We start from the raw sequence: 24,576 nt of genomic DNA on the forward strand, positions 1-24,576 counted from the left end.
TTGTGGCACCTTAGAGACTAACAAATTTATTTGAGCATAAGCTTTCGTGGGCTACAGCCCACTTCATCAGATGCATAGAATGGAACATATAGTAAGAAGATATATATACATACGGAGAACATGAAAAGGTGGAAGTTGCCATACCAACTCTAAGAGGCTAATTAATTAAGATGAGCTATTATCAGCAGAAGAAAAAAAACTTTTGTAGTGGTAATCAAGATAGCCCATTTCAGACAGTTGACCAAAAGATGTGAGGATACTTAACATGGGGAAATAGATTCAATTTGTGTAATGACCCAGCCACTCCCAGTCTATTCAAGCCCAAATTAATGGTATCTAGTTTGCATATTAATTCAGGTTCAGCAGTTTCTCGTTGGTGTCTGTTTTTGAAGCTTTTCTGTCCCCGTGGGCCCTGCCACCCAGGCAGTCCCTGACCATCAATAACCCGAACTTGCACTGTGGCCACTGCTTCAGCAGTGAGGAGCTCATCCAAGAAGGTGCAAAATGTGGACTGGGGGGTCTACAGCATGTGGGGGTGGGCTGAGGGTGTGGAATGCAGGCTGGGAGTACAGAGTATAGTGGGTCGGGGGGCTGAGTCCTGTTGTGGTTGAGCTGAGAGGCTCCAGGGAGGGGTTGTGTAGGATGTGGCCCTGATCCCAGGGGATGGAGGAGGAGGCCAGGGGAGGTTGCAGAAGGTAGATGGGGATCAGCCCCTGATTACAATTAATCTCTCTACTGTGTTAGAATGTGTTTCTCCTAACTGGGCTAGATTCACTGGTTCTCTGTGGTTCCTATGCAACATTTTGACAATGGAAAACTATTGGCAACCTGGTCTAATCAGCTAGGTAAATTCAGTTTACGGAGTGGCCCAAAAGTAGCTGGAGCATACCAGTGAATCTTATACCATATGAGGTACAATCATATTGCATCCGAAAAGTGTGTATATCTTGGAGGTACTTAGAAAATGTTACAGTTGTTGGTGAGGGCTGGCTTTTTATCTAGGTCAGGTAACATTTCTATGATATTTGCAGTGATGTTGTAGCCCTGTTGGTCCCAGGATATGAGAGAGAGAAGGTAGTATTTTTTTTATTGGTGGAAGGTGTGATGGGTTAGATCACAGAAACCCCGTTGGGGCTGCCAACTGATGTGCCAAGACTACTTCTGCCCCTACTTTCCCTGCCAGCTTGGGACTCCAGCACCCTGTCTTGTTGAGCCAGACACGCCAGTCTGCTCCCACACAGACCCAGGGTCTGAACCACGTGCCCCAAAGCTGCAGACTTAACTGAAAGCAACTTAAGAAGTGTTTCTGTCTTTAACACTCAGATGCCCAACTCCCAATGGGGTCCAAACCCCCAAATATATCCATTTTATCCTGTATAAAGCTTATACAGGGTAAACTCATAAATTGTTCACCTCTATAACAGTGATAGAGAGATATGCACAGCTGTTTGCCGCCTCCCTCCCCCCCCCCCACCAGGTATTAATATATATTCTGGGTTAATTAATAAGTAAAAAATGATTTTATTAAATACAGAAAGTAACAGCAGACAGAACAAAGTGAATTACCAAGCAAAATAAAATAAAATATGCAGGTCTAAGCCTAGTACAGTAATAAAACTGAATACAGATAAAATCTCACCCTCAAAGATGTTTCAATAAGTTTCTTTCACAGACTGGATGCCTTCCTAGTCTGGGCACAATCCTTTACCCTGGTACAGCCCTTGTTCCAACTCAGGTGGTAGCTAGGGGATTTCTCATGATGGCCGCCCCCTTTGTTCTGTTTCACCCACTTATATATATTTTTACATAAGGCGGGAATCCTTTGTCCCTCTCTGGCTTCCGACCAGGGCCGGTGGAAGCACTAGGCAAGTTAGGCAGCCGCGTACGGCGCCGAGATCTCGGGGGGGCACTAAAAAGCCGGTGCCTAAAAATAGACACAGGCTCAGGCTGCAGATCGCAGACTGTAGGGAGGATGTAGATAAGAACTACGCTCCCAGTGAATTGCTCTCCTGCCATTTACAAAGCTAGCGATTAGGGAAGTCCTTTGATTAGATTGCAGACTATAAGGAGGTGATAAGAATCACACTCCCAATAAATTGCTCTCCAACTACTGCCATTTAGGAAGCCAGCGAAGATCTTTGATTAGATCACAGACTATAGGGAGGAGGAGGTGCTGTCTGACTCTTGTCTCCTGCCATTTAGAAAACCAGGGAAGTCCCAATTGCTCTCTGACTTCTGCCATGTGAAGTCCTTTGATTGTGAATCAATAATTGTACAGATTGCTGTGTTGGTAGGTACATTATTACAGTACTAGCTCCTCTGTCTTGTAGTAGATTGCACAGCAACAGCCAGAAGGAGAGTGGAGCAGCTTGGGGGGGGGGGGTAAGACCCCCTGCTGGGGCTAGGGTGACTAGATGTCCCAATTTTATAGGGACAGTCCTGATTTTTGGGTCTTTTTCTTATCTAGGTTCCTATTCCCCCCAACCCCCGTCCCGATTTTTCACATTTGCTGTCTGGTCACCCTAGCTGGGGCTGAGCTGTGCTCTGCTCCCTGGGGAGAGAAGAGAGGGAGGCCGCGGCTGGCAGCTCTGTGGGCTCTCTTGTATGGAGGGGCGGCTAAGCCGCTTTAACCCATCTCCCTGTGCCCCAGCTTTCTACCCTCCCGACCCTGCTTTGGTGTGAGGGCCACGTACTCTCTGCCCCACGCCCCCCTGCCAGAACGAGAACCCAGCATTCAACTCCCCAGCCTGGGCGCAGGACGGACTGGTGACACGCTCCCATTGCCCTGTTGCAATTGCACTGTGACTTGGCCCACTGCTGCATGCCAGGGACTGGTGAGGGGAGTGGCGGACAGGGTAGGATTCAAAGAGCCGCAAGGTGAAATGGGTGCTCTCCTCCACACCCAAACCCGGTCTGCTCCCCTTGCACTCCCCAGCCAAACCCAACCCCCCACTGACCAAACCCAGTCTGCTTCCCTTCCCCACGTAACCCGATCCCCCACTGACTCAACCCGGTCTGCTTCCTTTCCACTCTCCAGCGAAACCCAATCCCCCACTGACCTGAACCCAGTCTGCTTCCCTTCCCCACCTAACCCAATACCCCAGTATGACGGAGTATCTGCCGTTCTAATTTTATAAATTTTATAAATAACAATAATTCAATATTATAAAGGTAGAATAAAAAGTAGTAGATTTTGATATGAAAGAAGGAAGGAAGGAAGCATAGGTGACCAAAAAGGGTGTATTTCTGATTACAATCAAGATTGCTTAATTTTCAGGAAAAAAGTCATCCTGATCTTTTAATCAATGTTTACGTCACCTAGGGAAAGACATACAGAATGAGCTTATTCAGCTTCTATCCAATGCCATCAAACAAAAAATCCTAGCATCTGCTTGTGCTGCAAAATACTTTTCGATCATTCTAGATTGTACACCAGATGCAGGCCACATTGAACAAATGACCATAATCATTCGGTTTGTGGATAGGCCTACTTCAAAGACAGAGAATGAGACTGAATCAGTATTCATAAAGGAACACTTCTTGGGATTTGTGTCGCTTATGGAGACAATTGGAGCTGGTATGACAGAAACTATTCTTCACCAGTTAGAAGAGATGTCACTGCCTATAGAAAACTTGTGTGGTCAAGGGTACGATAATGGGAGCAATATGAAAGGGAAAGAAAATGGTGTCCAGCAAAGAATTTTGGATATTAATCCACGAGCCTTTTTCGTTCCTTGCAGTGTACATTCATTGAATTTGGTTGTTAATGATGCTGCAAAGTGTTGCTTGGAGGCAACTGCCTTCTTTGATTTAGTTCAACGTGTGTATGTGTATTTCTCAGCTTCTACACATCACTGGGAAGTTCTAACACACCACATATCTAATCTCACAGTTAAACCATTGAGTGAAACAAGATGGGAAAGTCAAATTGATGCCTTGAAACCTCTTCGCTATCAGCTTGGTGACATCTATGATGCTCTGATAGACATCTATGAAGACACTACTCTAACAGGATCATCTGGCAATACGGCATGAGTTGATGCAAAGGATCCTGCAAAAGCCATTTCTAGTTTCAAGTTTCTTGTTTCTCTTGTTGTGTGTTATGCCATATTGTTTGAGATCAACATGACTAGCAAACAACTTTAGGCGAAATAATTCAACATAAGTGACGCCATTAATCAACTTGGAGAAACCAAGAAGTTTCTTGTAGGCCGCAGAAGTGACGCAGACTTTGAGAAAACATTGGTAGATGCAGGTGAACTTGCGGAGGAGTTGTATGTACTGGCACTTTTTGAACCAGATCCAATCCATATTAGAAAAAAGAGGAAGCAGTTCACATATGAAGCAGATGACAAATCTATTTATAATCTGAAAGAAAAATTCAAAGTGAACATTTACTTTGCAGTCATCAACACAGCAATACATTCAGTTGAAGAAAGATTCACACTGATGCAGCAAATTAGTTCAGTATTTGGCTTCCTATATGATGTTTACAGTTTGCAAAATACAACACCAAAGCAAATTATGGAACATTGCTTGAATCTGGAGCAAACTTTGCAACATGGTGAATCCAAAGATACTGATGCCTTTGATTTGTGCAATGAATTGCAAGCTATTGCATTACGAGTCCAAAAGAGTGCATCACCGCAAGATGTATTGAACTTCATATGCACAAATAAACTGACAGATAGTGTCACCAACACAGTTGTTGCTGTGGGCATCCTCTTGTTAGGCTTCAGGGATAACTCAGTGGTTTGAGCATTGGCCTGCTAAACCCAGGGTTGTGAGTTCAATCCTTGAGGGGGCCATTTAGGGATATGGGGCAAAAATCTGTCTGGGGATTAGTCCTGCTTTGAGCAGGGGGTTGGACTAGATGACCTCGTGAGGTCCCTTCCAACAGTGATATTCTGTGACTCTTCCAGTTTCTGTGGTGAGCGAAGCTTCTTGAAGCTCAAGTTGATACAAATATACATGCCAACATCAATGTTGCAACAAAGACTTGTTGGGCTATCTACCTTGTCAATAGAACATGACATTGCTCGCAGCATTGACTTGGAGGAACTTGTTTCTAAATTTGCTAAACTGAAAGTACGGAAAAATAAATTATCACATGTTACTTTGTGACAGCGTATTGTGTATAAGGTATGTGATTTATTTTAAGATCCATGCTATGTTGTGCAAAGTGAAAACAACAACAGTGTCAACACTGTCAGGTTATTCATTTATTTTCATTAAATATGTAGACTAAATAATTAAATTATTACATTTTCAAGACGAACATGTATTAATTCTAATGAACAATGCCACATTATGCAGCATTCATTTTTGAACGTTTTTAATAAGCGATGCTCGGGGGGGGGGTGGAAATTTTGCCTAGGGCGCAAAATATCCTTGCACCGGCCCTGCTTCCGACCACTCCTTCTCAATGGAAAAGCACCAGGTTAAAGATGGATTCCAGTTCAGGTGACATGATCACATGTCACTGTAAGACTTCATTACCCACTTGCCAGCACACACATATACAGGAAGACTTACAAGTAAAACCAGGGGCAGTTCCAGGCCCCAGCATCCCAAGCGCGTGCTTGGGGCGGCAAGCCGCGGGGGTCGCTCTGCCGGCGCCGTGAGGGCGGCAGGCAGGCTGCCTTCGGCGGCTTGCCTGCGGAGGGTCCGCTGGTCCCGCGGCTTCGGCGGACCTCCTGCGGTCGTGCCTGTGGAGGGTCCCCTGGTCCTGCGGCTTCAGCGGACGGGAGGTCCGCCAAAGCCAAGGGACCAGCGGACCCTCCGCAGGCAAGCCACCGAAGGCAGCCTGCCTGCCGTGCTTGGGGCAGCAAAATGCCTAGAGCTGCCCCTGAGTAAAACAGAGCCATCTACAGTCAATTGTCCTGTTTAATGGGAGCTATTAAGATTCCAAACCACCATTAATGGCCCACACTTTGCATAACTACAATAGGACCTCAGAGTTATATTTCATATTTCTAGTTTCAGATACAAGATGGATACATTTATACAAATAGGATGACCCCACACAGTAGATTATAAGCTTTGTAATGATACCTTACAAGAGACTTTTTGCATGAAGCATACTTTAGTTACATTATATTCACACTCATCAGCATACTTTCATAAAATCATATAGAGTGCAACGTCACAAAAGGGACAAGCTTTTCAGTATCACAGAGCTCTTCTTCTAGTTTGGGGAAGGTAAACAGAATGTCTGAGCTAAATACAAGTTAGAATAGATAGTTAAGCACAAGGGGTTCACACATGCAGTAGGAGACTACTTGAAGTGGGCAGTTCAGGGTTGTCAGGGTGTTGGACAAATGATATGATATGGAAACAGACATACCATAAGTTACTCCTGGGAGAATTCTGCGCTAAAAATTAAAAATGCTGTGCACAGTATTGTAAAATTCTGCAAAATTGTTAGGGAGTTGAGGAGTCTCCCGCATGCAGACCCTGGCTGACCCCAAGCCTCTCCCATTCAGTCAGGCACATCTGCCCCTCTTCCCCATGAATTCCTGCAGCCCCCTACCCTCTGGCCCTATGTAGCCCTGCAGCACCCCTTCCATTTAGCCCCTGTCTCAACACTGTCACCTCACTGGCTCCTGAGCCTGTGCCCCAGTCTGTCTCACCCACTAGCCCTTCTGAATCACAGTCTGTGACCCCCAGCACCCCCATGTGCCCCACTCTGTCTGTCCTAACCTGGCTCCATGGGCAGGATACTGTGATGAACGCAGCTGGCTGCTGATTGTTCTGGTGCCACAGTGGCCTCTGGTGGGTGAAAGGCAGAACTGCAGCACTTCTGCCGTGGGGAAAAAATTCTGCACTGGACATGAATTCTGCACATGTGAAGTGGCACAGAATGCCCCTAGTTGTAATAAATGCCTGACTTAGTCAGTAATGTAAAATGGACTAGGTATCATGATCTTTGAAAAGTGCTGAAGATGTAGTTGTTTTACTAGTTAGTTGTTTTGTTTTTTATTGACATGGCAGTATGGATCTCTGTGCTTGGTTTCTGTGACACAGAGACCACATTTAGAGTGGTCTATATGTTTGTGACAATACTTGTTTTCATTTGGTGCCCACCCAAACATGATTGGTCAATGCAAATGCTGTGTGTGTTCAAATTGCAAGTTTTGCCATGGACAAAATTGTGTGTTCAGATATATAAAGATTTGGGGCTTGATTTCCTGTTGTATTACTCACCCTCTCTATTCACTCAGTTCCAATAGAATTGCACCAACTTGAGACAGGAGTAGCACAATGGTGACTCACATCTTCGTGCTTTTTGGCAAACTGCATGTATACTTTGGACATGCCTTATGCGTAGTTTAAAGTTTGGAACACAAAACCTGAGTTACATATTTTTATGTTGATACAATGTGTGTTTATTACTGATGTTTATGTTGTGTGACAGACCCAGACCAGTGGGGTACAGGAGTCTGGTAGAGGGCAAATATACTGGTCACTGGATGAGTAGTTTTCTGTTCCCTGAGTGACCAGAGCAGGGGCTGCACTAGAGTAATCAGGAACCTGCTAGAACCAATTAAGGCAGACAGGCTGATTAGAACACCTGCAGCCAATCAAGGCAGGCTAATCAGGGCACCTGGGTTTAAAAAGGAGCTCACTCCAGTCAGGGAGGGGGGAGCCAGAGGAGAGGTAGTGCGTGTGAGGAGCTGGGAGCAAAAGGCGCAAGGAGCTGAGAGTGAGAGGGTGTGCTGCTGGAGGACTAAGGAGTACAAGTGTTATCAGACACCAGGAGGAAGGTCCTGTGGTGAGGATAAAGAAGGTGTTTGGAGGAGGCCATGGGGAAGTAGCCCAGGGAGTTGTAGCTGTCATGCAGCTGTTACAGGAGGCACTATAAACAGCTGCAATCCACAGGGCCCTGGGCTGGAACCCAGAGTAGAGGGTGGGCCTGGGTTCTCCCCAAACCTCCCAACTCCTGATCAGACAGAGGAGGAGTTGACCCAGACTGTGGGGAAGATCACTGAGGTGAGCAAATCTGCCAAATAAGCACAGGACCCACCAAGGTAGAGGAGGAACTTTGTCACAACTGGTGTCAGGGGTGGGATTTGGTGCGCACAGTTCAGCGGAAGAAGGAGGTTGATTTAAAAAAAAAAAAGGAGAGGGTTTTTTTTTTTTTTCACCACAATGGATGACTTAGTGCGGGCATTGATATAAGCTACGGCGGTCCAGCAGGAGGCTACCCGTGTCCAGGCAGCCGCCCAACAGGAGGCAGTGCAGCTGCAGCAAGAGATTAATTGCCTGCTGATGGACCAGGCTTCTCAAGACCGAGCTATGTTGCGGGAACTGGTAAACCAGGTAAAGACCCTTACAGAGCTGAACCGTGGCCATGATTGGACGCAGATCATACGGGCCAGCCATTGGCTGCAGAAAATGATGCGGGAGGATGATGTAGAGGCATACCTTCTGGCCTTTGAGAGGACAGCCCTAAGGGAGGCCTGGCCTCGAGATCAGTGGTCTGGCATCCTTGCCCCATTCCTCTGTGAGGAGGCCCAGAAGGCCTACTATGATCTTCCTGAAGAGACTGCAGTAGACTACCCGCAGCTGAAAGCAGAAATCCTGGCCAGATCTGGGGTAACAACTGCAGTGCGGGCCCAGCGGTATCACGAGTGGAGGTACCAGGAAAACAAAACCCCGCGGTCCCAATTGTATGACCTCATCCATCTCGCACGAAAGTGGTTGCGAACGGAATCCCGGAGTCCGGAAGAGATACTAGAGGTTCTGGTCATCAACCGATACATGAGGGGGCTACCGCCAGACCTTCATGCTTGGGTAAGCCAGAACGAACCCTCCATCTATGATGAGGTTGTCGCCAGGAGCGGCACCAGGGTTTTTGGCGCCCTAGGCAGGGGTCCTTCCGCACTCCCGGTCGTTGGCGGCAATTCTGCGGCGGGGGGGTCCTCCCGTGCTCCCGGTCTTCGGGGCACTTCGGCGGCGGGTCCCAGAGCGAGTGAAGGACCCGCCGCAGAATTGCCACTGAAGACCCGGAGCGCAGAAGGACCCCCCGCCGCCAAATTGCCGCCGAGGGCAGCAAAATGCTGCCCCCCCCAAATCCTGGCGCCCTAGGCAACTGCCTAGGTCACCTAAATGGAAGCGCCGGCCCTGGTTGTCGCACTGTTAGAGAGGCGAAGGACAGCGAGGCAACTGACCCGACCAGTTAAGGAAGTGGCACCCCGGGTTAAACTAGCAGCACCAAACCCTAGAGCTCGGGTGACTGGGCAACCAGGAGATCACAGGTGGTCTCTTTTTCCAACTGTGATCTCCTGGTTGCCCAGTCACCCGAGCTCTAGGGTTTGGTGCTGCTAGTTTAACCCGGGGTGCCACTTCCTTAACTGGTCGGGTCAGTTGCCTCGCTGTCCTTCGCCTCTCTACCAGTGCGACAACCAGGGCCGGCGCTTCCATTTAGGTGAAGACCCACTAGAGGCCACAAAGAGTCGGAGCACTGAGGGAGAAGAGGATCGTGATGTTCGACTTGATACAACATAAACATGGATCACTTGATGATAACCTGTCTATTCATTCCCTTTGGGGCATCTGCCATTGGCCACTGTCAGAGGACAGGATACTGGGCTAGATGAACCTTTGGTCTGACCCAGTATGGCTGTTCTTATGTTCTTATGTGTGAAGCCTCATGATTGCTGTTGTGCAGATTTTCAATTAGATAACCCAAGTATCATTTTACTAGTAAATGTTTTGTATATGGATGCTTTATCTTGTGATGGAACAATATGCAGACTAGTATCAGAGAGGTAGCCGTGTTAGTCTGGTTCTGTAGAAGCAGCAAAGAATCCTGTGGCACCTTATAGACATCCGAAGAAGTAGGTATTCACCCACGAAAGCTCATGCTGCAAAACGTCTGTTAGTCTATAAGGTGCCACAGGATTCTTTGCTGCTTCAATATGCAGACTGCGTGTTTATGGATATGATGGATAAATTATGATTTTCCAAAATGATAAAGGTAAGCAAAATTTTAGATTTTGGAACCAGAAAGGAGACCTCTATCTATTCTTGCACCAGGGCCCTCTCGGGCCTTGCTACGCAACTGCTAGCAAGGTTTATCCTTCCCAGGCCTGAGCCTAGGATCAAAGAGGTACTAGATCATTAAAGGACTCCTGGCCTAGAAAAAAGAAAGGGGGAGATGAGCCTACATCTATACTACACGCCAGTGGTGGCAGCATGTATGGTATGTGATAGCTATGTGCCGAAGTGAAAAGCAGATGGTGAAAGGGTCTGGTAAGGGGAGACAGAAGGGAAAAGCTTCAGCAGCTTCCCGCTGCTAGAGCCTTTCACTGTGGTAAGGAAAGGCTCTGGGAGGTTGAGGCAGCTGTGAAAAGCTGAGCCCTGTGGCAGGGAAAGCTGGGGAGCTGCCCAAGGCTTTCTCTGCTGCCTCCCAATGTCAGAGCCTTTCCTGGCTGGAGGAGTCTTTTCCTGCAGACAGTAAAAGCTCCAGCAGTGGGGAGGCAGCGGAACACTACACTGCTAAAAATAGCAGTGCAAACAGGGGGGCATGACTTGGGGAAGCAGAGAGTATGTAAGGTATTCACATAATTCTTCAGGCGTGTCTTTATTCACCTATGTTGTGCCTCACCATCTACACTGCTATTTATACTTATGCTAGGGCAGAGGTAGGCAAAGTACAGTCCGTGGGCCACATCCGGCCCGTGGTATCATCCTGCCCAGCCCCATAGCTCCCGGCCGGGGAGGCTAGCCCCTGGCTCCTCCCCTGCTGTTCCCCCTCCCCCGCAGCCTCAGCTCACTGCGCCGCCGGGCAGCTCAGCACTGGCACACACACCCCCGCGGGGGCGGGGGCAGGGGAGAGCAGGGAGGAAGGCTCACCCGCAGCCTCAAGGGAGCAGGCGGGAGGTGCAGGTGGCAGGAGCACTGCGAACATGGGTGGAGGACTCAGGAGGAGCACCAGGCAGCGGTGCAGCCAGCCGGAGAGAAGCGGCACTTTGAAGGGGAAACCGCCATTTCTCTCCTGCTGCCCCTACTCCTCCTGAGTCCTCCACTCATGTTTGCAGGGCCACATTCTGAATGGGGTTGGGGGGGTCAGATGGGGGAGGTACCAGGGGGGCAGTTGGGGCAGGGGGTCCCAGGAAAGGGCAGTCAGGGGACAAGGAGCAGGGTGGGTTGGATGGGTTGGGAGTTCTGAGGGGGGCAGTCAGGGGGTGGGAAATGGGAGGGGGCAGATAGGGGGCAGGGGCCAGGCTGTTTGGGGAGGCACAGCCTTCCCTATTCAGCCCTCCATACCATTTTGCAACCCTGATGTGGCCCTTGGGCCAAAAAGTTTGCCCACCCCTGTGCTAGGGGGACTATGCATGTATGTACTCCGCATAGTGCTGAAAGAAGCATGCAGTGTATATGTACTGTGGCAAATTGCTGGCACTACTTTCTCTTCTTGTGGGGGGTTCAGGGCACCGTTTCTTGCCCCTGAACTGGGATATTAACTGCCCCACTAGTGTCCTGGAGGAGGGGAGTGGAGAGGGAGGGACCCAGGCCCACATCTACTCCGGGTCCCAGCCCAGGGGCCCTAGGGATAGCGGTAAACCACTTGAACTAGCAGTTCTTTCCCCTGAGCTACTTCCCTCTCCTGCCCTTCAGCTTGTGGGGGCTTCCTGCCCTCCCTCTGCACAAGCCAGGTGTCCCTTTACCTAGGGTCTTGATCTTCTTAGCCCACCGCAGCACTTCTCCAAACTGCTCTCTGCTCCAACTCCTCCACTTGTCTGATTGAAGCAGGGTGGGGTTTATCAGGTGATTGGCTTCAGGTGCTCTAATTGGTCTATAGCAAACTTTCTTCCCTCTACAGGGAATAAGGCTTCCTTCTAACCCTCTTCTGCTGCCCTCTGGCCATGCTGTAGCACAGTACCTAGAGGGACATACAGAGCATGATACAGCAGCACAACCTATTTCTTCCAGCCCAGAGCTGGAGATAACTGGGCTGAATGGAACTTACCAGAAATTTCAAGGAAAGATTAAGGTTTACATAAGGGGAAGGGTATGTGTATATCAGCCTTTATTGTTTTTACCCTTTGCTCTGTGTGCTATATATATATATTTGGGTGAATAAATAATGCTTTGATTTTGAAGAAGCTGTTTCTGAGTCACTTTAATCAGCTGCTGTCACAGACTCCTGGAAGAAAAGGGGTTTCAGATGACAAACACAGCTGGGCTTGTCATGTTGGTAAACAGAGAAGCTGTCACCCGGAGATCCTGTCCTAGGTTGTTTGAACTGCATGGGTCCATCCTTGAGAGAGGTGAAGGATGTTAGGCCTGTCACCTCAGGGACAAAAAGGGATAGAAGGTATGGATCACCCCTCAACCATGACAGCCAGGACAGCTTTTGTTCAGGGTACTGGTGTAAACTGCATCTCCACTAGCAGTTTTGCCTGCAGACTCTTTCTAGGGTAGATTAAGGCCTAATTCTCCAGTTATCATAGACTATTCTCTATGGTCCCTTCCAACTCTACTTTTCTGTGGTTCAAGGGCATACAAGACTTGAGTTTCCAATATCAACAACATGTTGTTTGTTGTTTGGGATGTTTTGTTTTGATTAAAACATTTCAAGCCTTCCTTATATATCTCAAAGAAGTGAAAATTGGCAGAAAGCCAGTTCCTCTCCCCCACATGTCCCAATATAGACTTTAATTCTCATCTAGTAACTAATTTCTCCTTTGTATCATTTTTATGTTCTTGACAGGATAAGTTTGATCAGTCCCTAATGTTTCTATTAAAAAAATAATTAAGGAGTTATTTCACTTTAAAAAGTAAATAGGTACATATGCTTAGTAATATTTAAGTTTTTATAAATTGACTTTTTTCATAAGTGAAACAACTGTGCACAGCTCACATATTCGCCCTATAACTCTGAGCTATTATCATTTTTTCCAGTGGTTAGAGGATGAAGCAAGATGTATTGACACTCAGCACATCATAACTCATCCCTGACATGCTTTCATATATCTTCCAAAGATGTCATCTTACATGTCAGTTCCAAAATTAAATTTCATTCCACATTTTTGTGCCCTAAAAAAATTATCCATGAATGTAGATTGTCATAATTCCAGGACTAAATTTCTGCTTGAAGACAAAATTTTGAATCAGAATTTAAAAATACATTTTTTCAACATATTATTAATGGTCTCCATTTAACTTGGATATTTTACAATTAATTTTCTTGTGTGACTGCTTCATATTAGTCCCTTTGGATTGTTTTCATGTAGCATTTGCTAGGTGACTTAATTTCTTAAAGCAAAGAGGTCAGCAGCAAAGTGGAAGGAACAGTGAAACACATACTGTACAAGGTTTCAGCAGCTCCTGCTCTGCAAGCTCCCAAGTCATCATAAAATGTCTTATTAGTAAGATCTGTGACAAACTGGTAAATCTACTCTTCTTATGAAGATTAATGTCAGCAGTCATTGAAATCACTAAACCCATAAGCTACTCTTCATCTAGGTGTAAATTTGTCTGCTTTGCTAAACTGTCTTTATAGAAGAGACCCATATGGTTCATTAAAGCCGTAGAGCTGCTATATGAATGTGGAGATTAGAAGTCTTATGGGCTCTTTCTACCCTGTGGCTACATTACACTTGGGGGGAAGGATAGCTCAGTGGTTTGAGCATTGAGCTGCTAAACTAAGGGTTGTGAGTTCAATCCTTGAGGGGCCCACTTAGAGATCTGGGGCAAAATCAGTGCTTGATCCTGCTAGCAAAGGCAGGGAGCTGGACTCAACTCCATGACCGTTTAGGGTCCCTTCCAGCTCTATGAGATAGGTGTATATCTCCATATATTTATAGCAAGTGGCTCTTGCAATCTTGTAGACCTAGAAAGCTACAAGGAAGCCTGACAAAGCAGCAAGTCTGGTATAAGCATTTTTACACCTGTGTAATAGTTCAAGGTATTGACTAATCTGGCAAGTGAAGAAGTTACAAGTGTCAAGCCTTTAAGGGATTGTAAAATCTGTCAGAGCCTCTCATTGCTCAGTTACCGATGGGACTTCAACAAATGGATTGTATTCACTTTAGACAATGTTCTGTTCTCCCTAGATTCTGAGGAAAGAGGGGAGACCATGTGCTTTTTCCAAGCTGTATATCTCCTTGCTTTCCCAGTCTTCTATTGCATATTTTATGCTGGCTATTGTGGTTGCTTGTCTTACTCATTAATTGTGTTCCAATGGTTAGAGCAAAGGACTGAGGGTCACCAACTCACTAAATGACCTTGGGTAGTCACTTACTGTTCAGTTCTTCAGCAACTGTAAGAATAAGGAAAATAGAGTTGCAGTAATCTCCATTAATTAAATGTACCCACCTGATATATAAGAATCTAAGAAAAAAATACTGTCTGCAACAGGCCTGCACAACATGAGGCCCGCGGGCCGTGGGCTCACTGTGCGACCCATGGGCAAGTGGCGTGGTGGGGCTGTCGGGTTCGCCCAGGGCCGGTGCAACTGTCCGGGATTTTTCCTCCCTTCCCTCCCTTCCCCTCACGCAGAGTGCGGAGCGGCTGATTGGGCACCTGGGCCTGATTTAGCTGCTCCCATTGGCCTCTAGCCGGCAGAGTCCCTCTCCCGCTCCCCCCTTCCCCTGTCTCAGCGTCGCGTCACATCGCGGCACTGTGGGGGAGGGGCTGTGTGCTTGGCAGCTTGTTTGGTTGGATCCACGTGGAGCCAGCAGCTGGAGTGGCATGGTGGTAAGGGGAGTCCTGGGGGGAGGGGGTGGGGGGAGGGTTGGATGGGTCGGGAGTTCGGTGGGGGCTGTTAGGGGGCGTGTGTGTGGAGAGGGATCAGAGCAGTCAGGGGACAGGGAGCAGGGGTGGAGGGTTGGATGGGTCGGGAGTTCTGGGCGGGGCTGTCAGGGGCGGGAAGTGGTTGGATGGGGCATGGGAGTCCCGGGGGGTCTGTCTGGTGGCGGGGGTGTGGATAAGGGTTGGGGCAGCCAGGGGATGGGTAGGGGGTAGCGTCCTAGGGGGGCAGTTAGGGTGGGGGAGTCTCAGGAGGGGACAGTCAGGGGACAAGGAGCAGTGGGGGGTTGGGAGTTCTTAGGGGGTGGGAAGTGGGAGAGAGTGGATGGGGCAGGGCTCAGGTGGGGCTCTCCCCCCATCCTCTTCTTTGATTGTTGAAATATGGTAACCCTAAAAAAGTGGTGCCCTGGCTCGGCAGGGAGGAGCCGCCTTCTGGAAGCACCGGAGAGCCAATGTGTCAGCTTGCAGGGGCGGCAAGCCCCAGCCATGGAGGAGCCAGCGCGGCACAGGGGGGCAGCAGCCCTGCAAAAGTGGTGGCACCACTAGCAACGAGCAGCTGCGCCCCCCGCCCCTCCTGCCCAGGCTGTAGCCTGGCGCGCCCCCACCCCCACCAGGGCTCCTGCAGGCTGCAGCAGATGCATGCGGTCGGCGGCCCCCGTGCACCCCCTGGCTCCCCCCTCGCCGCACTCGGGCTTTGCGGCTCCCAGGCGTGTGAGCCGCCGGGGCACGGGGCCCTGAGCCTGCTCCGGTAGGGGCAGCGGTGGTGGTGGCTCAGACTCCCGGGAGCCGCAGAGCCCAAGCATGATGCGGGGGACGCAGGGGGGGGCGGTGGGAATCAATTTGGAGTGGGCAAATCTACTGTGGGAACTGTTGTGATTCAAGTAGCCAATGCAATCACTGATGTTCTGCTATCAAGGGTAGTGACTTTGGGAAATGTGCAGGTCATAGTGGATGGCTTTGCTACAATGGGTTTCCCTAACCGTGGGGCGATAGATGGAACGCATATCCCTATCTTGGCACTGGACCACCTTGCCAACCAGTACATAAACCGCAAGGGGTACTTCTCAATGGTGCTGCAAGCACTGGTGGATCATAAGGGATGTTTCACCGACATCAACGTGGGATGACCAGGAAAGGTGCATTACGCTTGCATCTTTAGGAACTCCGGGCTGTTTGAGCAGCTGCAAGAAGGCACTTACTTCTCAGACCAGAAAATTACTGTTGGGGATGTTGAAATGCCAATAGTTATCCGTGGAGACTCAGCCTACCCCTTGCTCCCATGGCTCCTTAAGCCATGCACAGGCAGCCTGGACAGTAGTAAGGAGCAGTTCAACTGAGCAAGTGCAGAATGGTGGTAGAATGTGCCTTTGGACATTTAAAAGCCCGCTGGTGCTGTTTGCTGACTAGGTTAGACCTCAGCACAACCAGTATTCTCATTGTTATTACTGCTTGCTGTGTGCTCCATAATATCTGTGAAAGTAAGGGGAGATGTTTATGGTGGGGTGGGAGCAGGGCCGGCTCCAGACCCCAGCGCGGCAAGCACGCGCGTGGGGCGGCCCTTTCCCGGGGGGGCGGCAGGCTGGGCCGGCGGACCTGCTGCAGTCATGCCTGCGGGAGGTCCACCGGAGCCCCGAGACGACCGGACCTGCCGCAGGCATGACTGCGGAGGGGGCGCTCGTCCCGCGGCTCCAGTGGACCTCCCGCAGGCATGACTGCGGACGGTTCGCTGGTCCCGCAGCTCGGCTGGACCTCCTGCAGGCATGACTGCGGAAGCTCCACTGGGAGCCGCCGGACCAACCAACCGTCCACAGCTGCGGGAGGTCCAGCCGAGCCGCGCGACCAGCGGACCCTCCGCAGTCATGCCCGCGGGAGGTCCGCTGCTCCCGCGGCTCCGGGGCGCCTCCCGCGCATAACTGCTTGGGGCGGCCAAAAAGGTAGAGCCGCCCCTGGGTGGGAGGTTGAGGCAAATCGCCTGGCTGCCAATTTTGAACAGCCACACACCAGGGCGATTAGAAGAGCACAGGTAGGCATGCTGCACATCAGAGAGGCTTTGAAAATTAGTTTCATGACTGGCTGGGCTATGGTGTGACAGTTGTGTGTGTTTTTTCTTGATGCAAACCCGCCCCCTTTGTTGATTTTAATTCCCTGTAAACCAACCACCCTCCTCCCTTCGATCACAGCTGGCAAAGGAAATAAAGTCACTATACTTTTGAAATCATGCATTCTTTCTTTATTAATTAAAAAAAATGTAGATAAGTGATAAGGTAGCCCGGGTGGGGTGGGGGAGGAGGGAAGGACAAGGCCACATTGCTTATTGTAGCCACACTACAAATCAAAACTGTTTGAATGACAGCCTTCTGTTGCTTGGGCCATCCTCTGGAGTGGAGTGGCTGGTTGCCCGGAGTCTTCCCCTGCATTCTTGGGCATTGGGCGAGGAGGATATGGAACTTGGGGAGGAGGGCAGGCAGTTGTACAGTGGGTGCAGTGGCAGTCTGTGCTCTTGTTGGCTTTCCTGCAGCTCCACAAGACACCTGAGCATGTCCGTTTGCTCCCCCATTAGCCTTACCATTGCATCCTGCCTCTTCTCATTATGCTCACTTAGTGCTTTCCTAGACTCTGCCACTGAATTCCTCCATGCATTCAGCTGTGCCCTATCAGTGCGGGAAGACTGCATGAGCTCGGAAAACATGTCATCGCAAGTGCGTTTTTTTTCGCCTTCTAATCTGCGATAATCTCAGGAACGGAGATGGTAGGGGGAGCATAGAAACATTTGCACCTGTGGGGGGATAAAAAAGGGAGAGTAAAATTTAAGATGATACATTTCTGAGAACAAAAGGGAGACTCTTTCACAGTGAATCAGACAATTCACAGCAGACAGCACATGTGCTTTAGGTACAAGGTCGCATTTTGCCTTTTATATTGAGCGCCTGCCAGTATGGTGCAGGTGTCCACGGACAGTGGTGGGGTAGTGGTAGGGTCCCCCCCTAGAATGCCATGCAGCTGATTATAGAAGTGGCATGTATGGGGCTCTGACCCAGAGCGACCGTTTGCATCCTTTGTCTTTTGGTAGGCTTGCCTGAGCTCCTTGACTTTCACGTGGCACTGCTGTGTGTCCCTATTGTAGCCTCTGTCCATCATGCCCTGTGCGATGTTGGCATATATATTAGCATTTCTTCTTTTTGATTGGAGTTCTGCCTGCACAGATTCTTCTCCCCATACAGCAATCAGATCCAGTGTCTCCTGTTAGCTCCATGCTGGAGCTCATTTGCGATTCTGGAGGGACATGTAGTGCTGCTGAGCTCGCCAGGCTAACCAAACAGGAAATGAAATTCAAAAGTTTCCGGGGCAAAGTTCCCGGGGCTTTTCCTGTGTACCTGACTAGTGCATCTGTCAAGGTTCCTTCCCCACTCTGAACTCTGGGTACAGATGTGGGGACCTGCATGAAAGATCCCCTACGCTTATTTTTATCAGCTTAGGTTAAAAACTTTCCCAAGGCACAAATTCCACCTTGTTTTTGAACAGTGTGCTGCCACCACCAAGTGATTTAGACACAGAATCAGGGAAAGGACCACTTGGAGTCCTATTTCCCCAAAATATTCCCCCAAGCCCTGCACTTCCCTTTCCTGGGGGAGGATTAAGAATAATATCCTCACCAATTGGTACAGGTGAACACAGACCCAAACCTTTGGATCTTAAGAACAATGAAAAATCAATCGGGTTCTTAATAGAAGAATTTTAATTAAGGAAAAGGTAAAAGAATCACCTCTGTAAAATCAGGATGGTAAGTACTTTACAGAATAACAAAAGACTCAAAAACACAGAGGATTTCCCCTCTAAGCAAAACTTTAAAGTTCCAAAACAGGGATAAACCTCCCTCTTAGCACAGGAAAAATTCAAAAGCTAAAACAAAAGGCAATCTAACGCATTTCTTTGCTGTTACTTACTATTTCTGCAAGACTAGGCAATCTAACGCATTTCTTTGCTATTACTTACTATTTCTGCAAGACTAGATGCTTAGTTCAGATATGGCTTAGGGAGATGTATTTTCCCTGCCCTGTTTCCTAGGAAAACCAGACAAAAAACCTTCCCCCACAGATTTGAAATTATCTTCTCCCCTTATTGGTCCTTTTGGTCAGGTGCCACCCAGGTTATCTGAGCTTCCTAACCCTTTACAGGTAAAAGAAGAATTAACCCTTTACAGGGTAAAGAGGGATTTTATGCTACCCTTAGCTGTATGTTTATGACAGCATTGGAGTTGAAAGTGCTGTCCAGAGCGGTCACATCGGAGCACTCTGGGATAGCTTCCGGATGCCAATAACGTCGATTTGCATCCGCACTACCCCAAATCCGACCCCTCGCTGGGGATTTTAAGTCGATTTTAAGAGCCCTTTAGGTCAATGGAATATGTTTGCTTGTGTAGATGCATTCATTATAAAATCGACCTAATGCAGCTAAATTTGACCTAACCCTGTAGTGTAGACGAGGGCTTCATTGCCTTTCTAATTACTCATTATTAACATTCATTTTTAAGTTATTATTTGAGAGAACAAAGTTGAAGAAGAGGTCAGAAGTGGATGAGACATAGAAAACCTAACTGTCAAAAGTGGAAAATCAACAATCTGTAAAAATGAGAACAGGAGACATCATCTTTTACACTTTTATTATATAGTCATTCTGCAATAAAATCTGAAGCAGCTAGTACCATGGCCAAGATATATTGGTTAGAAAATATTTCAGAACGTACCCTGCTCATAGGCATTATTTCTGCTAACACTAACTCAGAAATGTGTCTGGATGGTTTGTACTATTAAAGATCAGTACAGTTGGCTATCTTAGATTAATATTGTTAAATGACATTTATTCATAGAACAAATTACTAATGCATCATCTGGACTGACATCAATAGTTGACTTTTTTTATCAATCAAAAAAATAGACTTAACTTATGTACTAGTGATAGATGAGTAAACATATTGTAATTGTTATCCTGGAAACTTTTTGAAAATATATTGTTATATTAACTTTATAAATACAATACTGTAATAGTATTTGCAGGATCTAATTCAAATTACATATGCACAGGGGCTAAAGGTGAATAAATAATTGGAAGAAACCCTTTCCCCAATCCCAGCAAAAGAAACTCTCTCTTTCTCTGTAGATTTTTGTTTGTTATCCCATGGTTTTTTGGATTTGTCTTATATTGCTAGATAGTCTGTTCAACATAGTTTAGCATAAGACTTTTTGCAAATAACTGAAATACTCAAGAGTCTTTTTGTCATTTCACCTTTCGATTACCCAGTTTTAAGTTCTGGGATGTAACTTGATTTGTTGCCAAATGTGAAAGAGTAATAAATAGCAGCAATTAATTTTAGGATTAAATTGATCTTTTTTTTTTTTCAAAATTCAATTAAAACATGTGCGAACTTTCCCCCACTGTATCATAATGTGCAATATGAAACTCTTCCCAAAATTACAGAAGCCACCACAGGCTCAAAAGTGTCCAAGATAAAGAGATTAATACTGGAAGATGAGACAAGACTGATTTCCCTTCTGGCCCAATGTCCCATTGTTGTCTTTTAAAAAAGAAGCTTGTGTTGGATTTCTCCCACAAAACAGAATCATACAACATGTGCAGTAAAACCTTTCTCTCTTTTTATCATTTGGATAAAAAAAGATCAGGTAACTTTAACTAGTGTCCCTTTTATTTTAGGTGCAACAATGAAAATGAATGGTATCAGATCCATGAAAACATTATCCGCAAGTCCAGTACCAAGTACACAGCACCCAGCTCAAACTATGGTAATTTTTTTTATTTTATTTATTTATTTTTGGCTAGAGAACCCTTAAAGTGTAGCTTGATAAAACTGAGAATTCTTAGTGGGCAGAGAAGTTCCACAAGATATGCTGTGACACCTAGCCCATTGCCAATTATCATACATTCTTTCTAGTTGTTTGTTTATTTGTGCTGGTGTTCGTACTTTGTCAGGTAAAGATTTATACTGCGTTACAACTCTGAAAACTGACTCTCTGAAAATGGCATTTTGGGGTTCCATGTTTGTGTTTTTAATAATTTCCATATAAAATTTCTTCAGTTTACAGGTTAAAAAAAATCTCTAACTTCCACTCCTACAAATTTGCCCTGAATACAGAAAGTCAGTGCGGACTCTGTCTTGCTCGTGCACTATTGGCATTAATAAAGATTCTGCACATTAAAGTCTCTCCTTTATTATATCTGTACAATGTCATTGTCTGTAGATCAAAGTGGAGGCAACTAGTGGCTATCTCTGATTTTTAATTCGTGGCCACTCTTACTTTTGTTAGGCATTTTACCCTTACTTATGAAAACCAGTAACCAAGGAAAGTGTACAATATCAGCAGCTAACTGCAATGGCAAAAATATTTTAAATATCCATTTAGAGCAAAGTTTCTTGTTAAGTGTTCCTAGATAGAAATCAAGGGAAGTTCCACAGGAGCTGAAGGATTTGTACAGGACTCAAAAATGTAATTAGAATCTCTCTTGATTATTCTGGATCATACCACCTAAGTATTCCCATGAAGATTCCCGCAGTGACACATACCTGAGACATTCTCATCTTAGGACACTATGAATCTATTTGTGAAGGGATAAATATTGCATTTCTTTAAGATACTTATCTGATTTTTCCAGAGAGAGACCAGTGCATTTATACCCGAAGATTAATTATCATGAACACTAGCTCTAATAGTTGCAGTGCAGAGTGCTTCATATATAGCCTGGGGGAGTTATTGTCTTGGCATAGTCCTTACTGTATTCTGAGTCCAGATTTCTTAAATTAAATAAATCTATTAAAGATAAATTTGTGATTTGCTGAGTAAATTAATCTTTCTCCTTATCCTGTCAGCCACCTCAGTTTATAAGTGCCATAGATAGCTAATTTGGAAATGCAATTGCTATTCCATTCCAAATGCTACTGTTACCCTTAATGTACAGTCATTTAAAGGTACAGGCAGTTTTGCTTTTGTTGCAAAATAAATTTATAATTCAGCAGGACCCCATTGAGGTTTAAATCCTAATCTCTTCTGGATTTCAGTTGTTTACATATCAAATATGCTGTCACTGAATTTGCAGTAATTCATATTAGCATAAAGGGCACTAGGTACAACTGAAGGCAAATGAAGCAGTTAGCAAGCAGGGTTATGTTATAGGTAGAGTTTGTAATGCCACCTATAGGTAAGGTCGCCCAACACTTCATGTTATAAGACTCTGTTTACAGTTGCTCATAACTTTGCAAAACTTTAACCACTTGGGCTGAGACAGTTCAAGGAAACCATATAGCATTGTACTGATGTGGTAATTAAGATAAAGGCTTATGTTATTATTCCCAAGTGGTTCTAGCCTAGTGTGTACCAGGAAAAAACATAGTACCTCATAAGTGTTTTACAGTCAACCTGCAATGTTTAATTTTTTACTTCCAAATTCACAGTCCTGTATAACATTACACTACGCACCTAACTAGTTCTTTAGAACAGTTTGGTTTCTCCAGCATTACTTCAGATTTAGATACATGATATTATTCAAATAAAAAAATGCTGTGTGTATTATCATGTTGTTCATACTGTAATACAAGCCATTATTTCCCACATATACCTTGATGAGAAGTGAGTTATAACTCTCGGATCTGGAAAAATAAATAACTTCGTTTCTTGCAGGACTTATAATTTCTCTACAGCTTCTTCGTGGGGACATGGAGCAGATTCGAAGGGAGAACCCCATGATCTTTAACAGGGGGATGTCTGTTACCAGAAAACTCGGTTTCCCCGATGTCATAATGCCAGGTAGGTAGATCGCCTCTAACTATAAAATGCAGATGCTATTGTTCACAGTCTTTCTTAACCATTGATAACTAGGATGGTTTTTCACTCAAGGATGGACAATAATGTAAGAGATGCCTTGGACGTTTCCATATTACAAATTCTAGATTGCAGTAAAGCATACCTGTTGCTAATTTGAAGTATTTTTCACTGAAGCAGTACAGAACCATAATAGAATGCATTAAATTGACATACATAACATGTATTCAACAGACTGTTTTGTTCTTTTTTTTTTTAATTCGAAATCACTGTATAGTCTAAGTGTAGGGCTGTCTGTTTCAAAACCAGGGAGAGTTATCACACCCCTTCTTCCCCATAATAAAACGCCTGGGAAAACAGGAGAGTTTCCATTGTGGAGCTGATTCTCAGGTTTAATATAGCTCTTCTTCATTGTTTGACAGCACAAAGGGCGTGTAAAACTGCCTAATTCCCCCTCGCCCCAATTCCCTAATTCTACACAACACCTAATCCTCCAACAGATGTCTTGGCCACAGTGCTGCAGCATTCTAGCTATCCCTGGCTGCCGGAACAGTCTCTTGGGTCCATTGTCATCTGGGCAAAAATTAGAGCCGCCTTGAGTCTACTGAGTTGATTTAGGGGCCAAACTAGCACATGGCCAGTTCTATGATCAATGGGCATGAAGGTTGGCATCATATAGACTGATTCATGCAGTGTAATGAGGAACTGGCCTTGAGACTCTCTATCATACATAAACTTCATATGCCAGAATTTGAAATGCCACTCCCTCACTTCACATTACGAATCAGACCCAAATAAGGCTTTTTTACATATGGGAAATTTTGTGTGAGCAGTGTTTGGGAGAAATGTTGGATTTCTGTACTAGAAAAACTGTGCTGACACATTAACATCTTTGGTTGGTGCAATCTCATCAGGCAGTCTTTATAGAAACCATACTGAAAAGCTCAGCAGGGATTATGGGGGAGTATTTTTAGAAAATATAGTGTAAATGATATGATCGGAAGTTTAGAACCATATATATTTTAACACTCTTGAAAGTACCAGGATTTCTTGCATTAAGATGGGTGAGAGAGGAGGATGAGAACGCAGGGATGCTAACCCCCAAATTCTATATTGTGATAATTACATGGGAATTTAAAAAGAAACAATTTCAAATTAAAATTGTGTTTTATTGATCACAATTTTTTTTTATAAATCTGAATAAAGCTAAAGAAATTTAATTGACACATATTTAATGTGAATGTCTTTTTAGTGAATTTACCGAAGATATTTTTTGGCCTAAGAGCATGCTAAAGAATTTCATTTATTTAACTATATTCTAAACCTGTGTTCTACAAGCCAGGCCCAATGGCATGATGGCATCATATCACTCTGCAGTCTGCTATTCAAGAGGTTGTATATCAGGATAAAATCACAACTCCCACTCAGTGGACTACTGTAGTTGACATCAGGGCCAGACTTTTGAAATTTCAGTGCTTAAATCCATATTTAGACACCTGGATAAGTGGCCTGATTCTCCTTCATGAATTACTCATATGGATCCACACTCTTGGGTATGTTGAACTGCCCCTTGGTTCCTTCAGACCACTGCAGGTATAGCAGGTTCAAAGAAGAGCTCAATGGCCTCCATGCTTCCTTCATTGTTTTTGCTCTTCCTGGGGCACCAGCCCTGCTCTGGGGGCTGTCATAAAGTGGGGGTTGCCCTGCCTCCTCCATGCCTCTCCTCTTTTAGGCAATTTGTTTGCAAAGGAATCGAAGGGGAGCAGTCTCCATACAAGGGCTGTCCCCAGTCTAAGCCTAAGAGGTTTCCTCTAATAGTATCAACTCAGTCTACAAATCTTCTAGACTGTGGCTTAGGGGGTTAGTCTAGCAGTCAGTCCATCTCAACACAAAAGCTGTCCAAATGAGTAAGATTATGGGTACATTATTGTTGTGACTTTGCTGGTGTTCAGCCACTGAGAGACATCAGGAATATTAAACTAAAAGC

The 24,576-nt window shown here is 46.0% G+C and overlaps 1 protein-coding gene across 1 annotated transcript in view; it reads left to right on the forward strand.

The window, feature by feature from the left end:
- DOCK3 (dedicator of cytokinesis 3) overlaps positions 1 to 24,576 on the forward strand; it is a 641,328-nt gene that overhangs the window by 437,745 nt on the left and 179,007 nt on the right. Inside the window, exons 13-14 of the mRNA XM_045024316.1 lie at positions 20,470 to 20,558; positions 22,449 to 22,574. Coding sequence (XP_044880251.1) covers positions 20,470 to 20,558; positions 22,449 to 22,574 — 215 coding nt within the window. The remainder of the gene's footprint in view (positions 1 to 20,469; positions 20,559 to 22,448; positions 22,575 to 24,576) is intronic.

This window comes from Mauremys mutica, chromosome 7 (assembly GCF_020497125.1).
Source record: "Mauremys mutica isolate MM-2020 ecotype Southern chromosome 7, ASM2049712v1, whole genome shotgun sequence".
Taxonomy (NCBI): domain Eukaryota; kingdom Metazoa; phylum Chordata; order Testudines; family Geoemydidae; genus Mauremys; species Mauremys mutica.